The 8,924-nt window shown below is 41.6% G+C and overlaps 1 protein-coding gene across 1 annotated transcript in view; it reads left to right on the plus strand.

Moving 5' to 3' along the window:
* LOC116663020 (protein FAM240B-like) overlaps positions 1-7,684 on the plus strand; it is a 71,497-nt gene extending 63,813 nt beyond the window's left edge. Inside the window, exon 3 of the mRNA XM_032477443.1 lies at positions 6,966-7,684. Within this exon, the coding sequence (XP_032333334.1) occupies positions 6,966-7,059 (94 nt within the window). The 3' untranslated portion in view covers positions 7,060-7,684. The remainder of the gene's footprint in view (positions 1-6,965) is intronic.
* The last annotated feature ends 1,240 nt before the right edge of the window (positions 7,685-8,924 follow it).

Genomic DNA, 8,924 nt, shown 5'->3' on the forward strand with positions numbered 1-8,924 from the left:
GGAAACCCTCTTCCTCTCTCTGAGTCTGGCTAGAAAGAAGCAACACAGCAGGGCTCAGTCCCACAGAGAAGCTGAAAACTGTCTGCAAACAACTGATTGAGGCCATTTGAGAGAAGGCAGGTGTAGTGTAGGTACGGTGCGCAAACCTCCTGGCTGGTGGGGACAGTCCAGGTGTACGGGTATCACTTGGTTCTAATTATGGACTGTGTTCCCTTTTATTTTTTAAAGAATCTCAATTTAGGCGATTAATTATGTGAACACTGAAGTCTAAATAACCAGCTATAACTGAGAAACTGTCCAGTGCTTATATGAAAAGCAAATGTTTTAATGCAAAAAGTATGATCTTCAAAATAGCTCTTCAGAATTGAGCAGAACTCACAGTGTCAAGTAGACGTTAAATCTGGTGGACTTGAGTGGGGAGAGGAATTTATTAAGCTTCACCCCAAGACCACTCACCTCCCTGTGCTTTGATAACAATTACAGTATTGAATTATGATTATGGTACTGAAATTTGAAATGGGAGATCAAGGACTCAGTAAACTATGAATTCCTTGATGACAATGATTATTGTTTTACTAACGTTCTTTACATATTGGGGTAGCCACAGAAGTGCTCGATTCAGAGTGCCTTCAAGATAACTCGCAGTGGGGAGCAGAGTTGACTAAGAGTTCTGCTTCCCAATTATGACAATCAGGATGATTTCAGCTGCAGGTAACAAAATATCCAACGTATAAGCTCCTGCTCAGATGAAATCATTATTTCAATCATTATTTTATAATAGAAGATTTAATCTACAAAACATAACCAGTGAGAAAAGTTTTCGTTTTTTTCATTCACACTGAGGGGGTGAATTATGTGAGCTGAGTTGTTCAGATCGGCATGCTGAGGCTGGCCCACGACCAGGTCCAGCTGGGCTGAGTGGCAGGTCAAAGGGACCCAGGATCAGGCTCGTCTCTCCCCACTCTGGGAAAAACAACTGAAGAGGCGTGTTCATTACTACACGGGAATTAGGGCAGCAAAAGCATCACCTGACCTTTCATATTAAAACAAAAGCACAGAGATTTCCGATTATAGAAAGAACTCTCGCTGCTGACTTTCTGCATCTGCCATTGCGTTTGAGCTGAGGTCACCCTTACCCTTGACTGCTTCTAGCCGATGACACAGCATGACAGGAGTAACTGGTCCTGTGAAATTCCTGAGTGACAGGGCCCCTCTGGTGGGCAACTCCCAACTCAGCGATGACCCATCAGCCAAGCCTTCTCAGAACTGTGCTGGGGCGCACCCAGACTGACACATCCATTTAGTGCCTAGCAAGCGCATGACAGAAAAAAAAAAAAAAAAACCTAATTATGTGCCCGACTGATCTTCCCTGGTTCCCAGTAAGGACATTACGATTCTGGTTTATGATTCTTAAAAAAAAAAAAAAAAAGAATCCTCCTTTCTACTCAAATCCCATATAATCAAACAGAATCTGTATTCTTAGATGTTAATTACAACTCCTCCACCCATCAGATGAATCTAGAACAATAAATAGTAAATATCATTTGGTCTCCATTTGAAAAGTGAGGTCAATGTTTCTAGGCTTAAGGCAAAAAAATGTTCTCTTCAAGCTTGAATGCTGGCTTTTTCGCTCCTTACTACAAAGTAAAAGGTCCCTGTGTACACTTTCATGCACCAGCTTACTGAGATCGCAAAGGGGAGTAACACAGTTTTGAAAGATATTGACCAGAAAGGGGCAGCACACAGTCTAAATACTCATAAAACAGGATTTAATGGGAACTTAGGCAGAGCCCTGACTCCTTCACCGCCTGGCAATCCATAGTGACATCGTTACTACAAAAAGTGAATCAATGCGTCATAAAGTCCAGGTTTCTAAATTCTGTTCCTAGAATAAATTCATCATTCCAAATGTGTTAACTTGGGGCCTCCAAGAAGCAAAGGGCAAGACAAAAATTAGGTGTGAGATTTATCGGGGGAAGCACCTGTAAGGGAAAAATGGGAAGCAAGTTGCAGCGTGCCCATAAACGTCTAACTGGTTTTCTGTGGGGAAAAAATGTACACCCATATATACATACGTAAGTTTATTATAAATTTTACTGGTATAAAGATGTGTAACACACTTTACAAATAATAAGAAAACATATAATGCTCTTTATTACAAACTCCATATAGCCAATTGAGTCTCACAGCATCCTTCTGTTGCTTTTGTCAACCTTTTGTATCTATAGCCAACCTATGATTGCCCTTCGGCCATGATTTGACCAAATCAATGAATAAATGCTTAATTACTATTCAGTTTAGCAAAGTCAGATCGCTAAGGATGACGGCTGTCTAGTGCTGAAACAGCATTTCCGCTTCTTTTTTGTGTGTGTGATTCACAGTATAACAGCTACAGGAGACAGGACATCCTTCTAAGTTTAATCTGCATTATTAAAGATTTTCTCCACCACTTTCTTAAATCTAGATGAAGAGTCAGCAAGCATTTTTTTTTTTTATAAAGGACAAGGTAGTAAATATTTTGGGCTTTGTGAGTCACGTGCTGTGTGTGGCAACTACTCAAGTCTGCCGTTGTGTGAAAACAGCCACAGACAATATGTCAACAGATGGGCAGGGCTATATTCTGATACAACTTTATTTAAAAAAAAAAGGCAGGCAACTGGCCAGCAGGAACCCTGAGCGGCACATTTTCATGCCCACCACACCAAGGAAACGTTGAAGCCCCTTTAGTTAATGACGAAGCCACATTATATTACGTCCCTCAAGGTCAGTGAGATACAGAGGCAGCAACCCTTACTAGTGAGCTTTAAAATATCCCAGGTGACAAAAGTCACGTACATTTGGAGGCAGGTTTAGTTACAGAGACTTTCAGAGATGCTTACCAAGGGGAGCTTGTGAGCTTGGATATTCCCCAGTTGGAAAGGTTGATGACAAATTAAAATAACAAGGTTATTAATATTAATAACCATAATAAAGAAATATAATTATTGAAAATTAAAATTAAGAAATATAATTATTAAACTTATAAAATAAAATTATTAAAACATAAATTATTAAAATTACTAATAGATGTATAGCAATAGAAGGTCATATAAACTCAATAAATCATCACTCCTTAAGTGGGCGTGAACCTATGGGCGAGGCAGCTGCCCGCTGATGGCAGAGCAGCCGTTACATGGTTTTTTAATCACTCCTTTCAAAGCAGCAAACTGTTATTTTTATGTCACTCATTTTATTAAAAGTTGAGGTCGAATGAGAATGAAAACCAATGTCTTAACCATAGTCTCCGATGGCCCTAATTCTACTCTCAGTATTTCAACTTTCAACCCCTGGTTGCTTCTGTTTTAAGCAACCACCACCACCAAACAGCAGGACAGCACTCCAGATTCTTTCCATTCTTTCTCGGGCCCATAATTGAGCAGAGTTTTAAGTAGGACGTTTCCTGGAGTCAACTTGGTAATAGGCGCCTGGAGCTTTCAAAATATTTATACCCTCTAATTGCTTATCTCTGGAAATCTCTTTGCGGAAAATAGACATGTATATGGAAAGAGTATTAAGTATTATTATACTCATTTCAGGGTTATTTACAAGAGTGAAAAATTGAGCTTGAATCCAATTTTTCTTTATTCTTGCTTGTATATTCTGGTTTTCCTGTAACAATCATGCACTGCTTTAGCATTGTTATGAATTATGTCCCCCCAGATTCCTATGTGGAAGTCCTAACCCCTAGTACCTCAGAATGTGACTGCATTTGGGGACAGGGTCTTTAAAAGAGGTGACTTAGTTAACATGAGCCCTTTAGGGTGGCTTAACCCAGACTGACCGATGTCCGTATTAGAAGAGGAGATTAGATACACCAAGAGACGCCAGATAGGCACAGACACAGAGGAAAGGCCGCCTGAGGGCGGAACAGGCAGCCATCTGCCAGCAAAGGAGAGAGGCCGTGGGAGAGACCAGAGCTGCTCACACCCTGACCGTGAACTTCCATCCTCCAGAACCGAGCGGCAATAGACGTCTGCTGCTTCAGGCTGCGGCGTTTTGTTCTGGCGGCCCCAACCCATAATAAACTAATAAAAGGACTTGCCCAGCCCAAGAAACGAACCAAACATCACAAAAGGGAGTTCCCTTCTCACCTGGGCTCCTAGACCTGCTCTCCAGAGACAACTGCCATCACTAGCTTCTTGTATATCTCGCCCCCAAACCTGTCTCAGTAAACAAGTAAGTGTGCGCTGTATTTTTATGCAAAATGGGCCCTGAACAATCCTCACGATTCCGCATCTTCCTTTTGTAACCTACTCTATCTTGGAAGTTTTTCTCCATCAGCGCTTTCCGTTTTCCTTTGATGTCTTGAACTGAAATGATGTGACACCAGGGACAGGGGTAGGTTTGTTTTTCATTTTCTGGCTTTACAGTGTTGTAATAAGAATACTTGTACATGCATTTTTGCATACGTGGGCAAGTATTCCAGGATCAGTTTATAAAAATGAAAATGTTAGGTCAAAGGATGAGTGTTTTAAAGTTTGATGGCTATTGCCTCCTTGTCTTGCAAAGAGGTTGCATTAATTTAAATTTCCACTCTAAGTATGGGAATTTCAGTTTCCCCAGTCACTCACGCTGTGTGTTGTCAAACTCTTAATCATTGTCAGTCTGACAGAAGAAAATGGCATGCCACTGTTTTAAACAATTTAAATTTAATTACAAGTTTGGTTGCGATCCTTTCACATGCAGAGGACCAGCTGGATTTCCTCTTCGGGAGATGCCTTTGTATAACTTCTGCCCGTTTGACTACAGACTTTCTTTTTCTTAATTGATATATAAGCACCAGGCATTTGTTTTGCGTGTGTGTAAAGATCGACGAGTTTGACAAATGCTCAGAATCATGTAGTCAACACAGTCAAGGTAGAGAATAGTCCCATCACTCTGAAAAGCTCCCTTATGCTTCTCCTTTAAGGCGTTGACCCCTCTGCCAATTTCCAGTCCCTAGCAACCACTCATCCGCTCCCCATCCCTATCGTTTTGCACCTTCCAGGACGTCGTCACTGAATTATACAGTATGGAGTCTTTTGTGTCTGGCTCTTTTCATGTGGCAAAATGGACTTGGGATTCATTCTTGTAGTTGTGTGTTTCAACTGTGTGTATCCATTCCTTCTCATCGCAGAGTACTTGTCTCTGCTATGGACATATCACAATTTGGTGATCCACTCCCCCACTGAAGGACATTTAGATTATTTCAAGTTTTTGATGACTGTAAGTAAAACTGCTATAAACATTCACATACACATGGAAGGTATAGCTCAGTGGTAGAGTGTATGCCTAGCATGCACACGGGCCTGGGTTCAATCCCCAGTACCTCCATTAAATAAATTAATAAATAAACCTAATTACCTCCCCACTTAAAAAAAAAAACCAAACTCACACAGATTTCTGTATGAACATGAATTCCTATTTCTCTTGAGTAAATACTCAGGATTGAGGTTACTGGTTCGTATGGTAAATACATGGTTAAGTGTGTAAGAAACTGGCAAATGGTTTTCCAAACTGACGGCACCGTTTTGCATTTTCACAGCGACGTAAGAGAGTTCCAGTTACTCAGCACCCCGGCCGACCCTTGGCTTGGGTTTTGTTGTGAGAGTATTTTTGGTTTGGGGGGACAGGGGTTGGTTTTTGTTTTTGCCAAAGGAGGAGAGGGGAGAGAGGGTTGGTTTTTTTTGTTTGTTTTGTTTGTTTGTTTGTTTTGGTCATTCTGTGAGATGAGTGGTGCCTCATGGTGGTTTTAATTTGCATTTTCCTAATTATGCAGAGCATATTTATGTGTTTATTTGACACCCATGTAACTTCTTTAGGAAAATGTCTGTTCAGATATTTTGCCCATTATATTGTTTATTTTCTTATCATGTTTGAGACTTTATATATTCTGTAAGGAAGTCCCATATCAGATCTGTGCCTTGCAAACATTTTCTCCCTGCTTCTGACTTGTCTTTTATTTTCTTTACAATATCCTTAACAGAGAAAATGTTCAATTTTGCTACAGTCCCAAATTTCCTTTTATGAATCACGCTTTTTGTATCGCTCAAGGATTTTTTTCCTTATCCCAAGGTCGCAAAAGTAGTATTTTGTGGCTTTTTTTTTTTTTTGACGTGTTAGTCTTACATTTTACATTTTAGGTCTATGATCCATTTTTAGTTCATTTTGTAAAAGATGTGGTATTTGAATCAAAGTCCTTTTTTTTTTTCTTTTGTCTGTTTTACTTTGGGTGAAAGTAATTAGGTTTATTTATTTATTTGTTTGTTTATTTGTTTATTAAATGGAGTTACCGGGGATTAAACCCAGGACCTCGTGTATGCTAAGCACGTGATCTACCACTGAGCTACGCCTTCCTCCTCAACCAAAGTCCATTTTTCAATATGGAGATATAGTGTCCCAGGACCATTTACTAAAAAAAAAAAACTTCCTTCATTGAGTTGCCTCTGCCCCTTGTCAAAAATCAACTCTATTTGCGTGTATTTATTTCTAGACTCTATTCTGCCCCATTGATCTATTTTTTCCTTCCCCAGTGCCACACGGTCTTGATGATGATAGCTTTATATTAATCTCAAAAATCACACAGTGTGAGTCCTCCACCTTTCTCCTACTTCAAATTTGCTTTGGCTAATCCACTTCTTTTGTCTTTCCATATAAAATTTAAAATCAGCTTGTCGGTGTCTCCAGCATAGTTCTGCTGAGATTTTGATTGAGATTACACTAAATGCATGTATCAATTTAGGAAGGTGTACGTTTTGGAGAAAACTATATGTTCATTGACTGCTCATTTCCCTCTTGAGTTTTTTTTTTTTTTTCTTCTTCTTCTTCATTAATTTGTAAAAAGCTATGTGTTGCTCTTAAGAATATTCTTCAGAAGGAAAAAATAAAACTTTACTGGGGACCACCGGATGTGGAGTGTAACCATGAATCTTGTTTCCCCTCCTCAGGCTCAGAGAAGAATGGAAGCAGAGACTGGAGAAAAGGCTGAGGATGCTGGACAATCCTGATGGGAAGGAAAAGCAGTCGGACACGGTGGGCTGAGAGCTTCCTGCCTCGTCCACTTCAAAGACAACAAGCCACCAAGGGCACTTTTCTAGGAGAATAAACTAACACCCACGCTACGTTGACTTACTAAGCAGGACACTATTTGCTCTCCCATTTGTGAGGGGATTTACATGTGAACCCTCCCCCCGGTGCTAATGGGCATCGTTATCCGGCCAAATCCTCTCTGCACAGAGGGCGGGATGGCCGCCAATGGGAGGTGCAGCTCGGGTTATCTAAGATCGAAATCTCTTGGAATTAGCACTTGCGAGGTTTCAAAGATCCATGTAGTATAATTTGTTTCCACATTTTCTTCTCATTTTGAAACCTGAATGTTTTATCCAAGCTTACCAGGGGCAATGACCTTGTCGGGCAACTGGCTTCCCTAGGTCTTCTGGAAAAAAGTTATACAACGTGTTTTGCTTTTTTTTTTTTTTCCTGTTCCCACTTTTTCATGAAAACAAAAATGCTACTGCTTACAGAAATAAAGCTGTTATTAGGAAAAGAATAATTTATTAACAATATGGTTTGAAAATGAACTAACCTATTTTCTCTTCATATAAATTGGGTTTTTTTTTCCATAAACATGTTTAATTAGAAAAAATGTGGTGAAAGCAAGGTAATGTTTAATAAACTTGGTTGTTGTGTCCTCACTGGCGTGTGCCCTGTGTTAACTCCCTCATGCCTGCCTCGGTTAGTCCTCTGATGCTACGGCAAGTGTCAGCTCCAGCTGCCCTTAGACACATTCTGGAATTTAAAGTCACTCTCACTGTAGCCTCCTCTTGGGGCCAGGGTGTTACCCAGTCTCTGTAAGAAACCAGCCTCTGTACCCCGATAGCTGAATTGGGACTCGGAGACATGGTTCTGGAAGAATTAGAAAAGAGCAGCTTTAATGCTTTGCCAGACGAAGGGGAGTCATAGCAGGCTGTGCCTTACAGACTGCGAACCCATCTTGGGGTTGGTGTCCTGAGGTTTTATAGAAAAACTGGACGGAACAGAAAGGTGACAACTGTCAGGGCATTTTCCCAGGTGCTGTCTTCTTCTTTATCCTGATGAATCCACCTGGCATCACAGAGAAACTCCAGAGGGTCTGTTCATTCTTCTGAGACCGTCAGCCAGTGAGCACCTTTCTGGAGCACAGCTGACAAGCTATTCCGGGTAAAGAATGCATAATGGAAAGATGGGGGGGGGTGCTGTTTAAGCACAAAATCGGTTGAGCAAGGGAAGCAGAGATGGGTATCTGTCAGAGAAAAGCTGCACGCGTGTTAAGTCAGAACGAATCAGCGAACAGCTTTAGCATCAGGGAGGCCATTTTGTTGGTTAGTTTCCGACTCTTTCAAGACCAGCATCGTGGTCTCAGGGCAGGAGGAGTCTGCCAGTCACAGGCACAAGGGCTCCTCCGCTCCCTGCCCGGGGATTCCTCACTGGAGACAGGAGCAGAGGGGGAGGCCCTAGGCAGCCAAGGAACGCACACGGCCAGACGGACCCAAAGACTGACACAGACAGTGCTGGGCGGCGGGGCGTCACAGCACTCAGAGATGTTACATGGTGCCATGAACTGCTGTCCCCGGAAAACTAAAGGCGATCCTTATGGCCGACAGGGCCACGGGGTGGCAGGAGGGTTGGAGAGAGGATTCCGCACCCCCACAGCTGTGAGGTCCAGGGTACAGCGCTCAGGTCTTTGCTTTAGGCACTTATCCAATTCAGGCGCAACAAATAAGCGGTGAATTACAGCCGGGAAGACCTGAGCAAAATCTGGGAAAAAGAGGCTAAAAATAAAAGAGAACTTGATGAAGGACAGAGAACCATGGGAATAAATATTGGAACACCTAATCATGGCTGAAATTAAGGGAAAGCCCCTCTAA

The sequence above is a fragment of the Camelus ferus genome, chromosome 4 (genome assembly GCF_009834535.1).
Source record: "Camelus ferus isolate YT-003-E chromosome 4, BCGSAC_Cfer_1.0, whole genome shotgun sequence".
Taxonomy (NCBI): Eukaryota; Metazoa; Chordata; class Mammalia; order Artiodactyla; family Camelidae; genus Camelus; species Camelus ferus.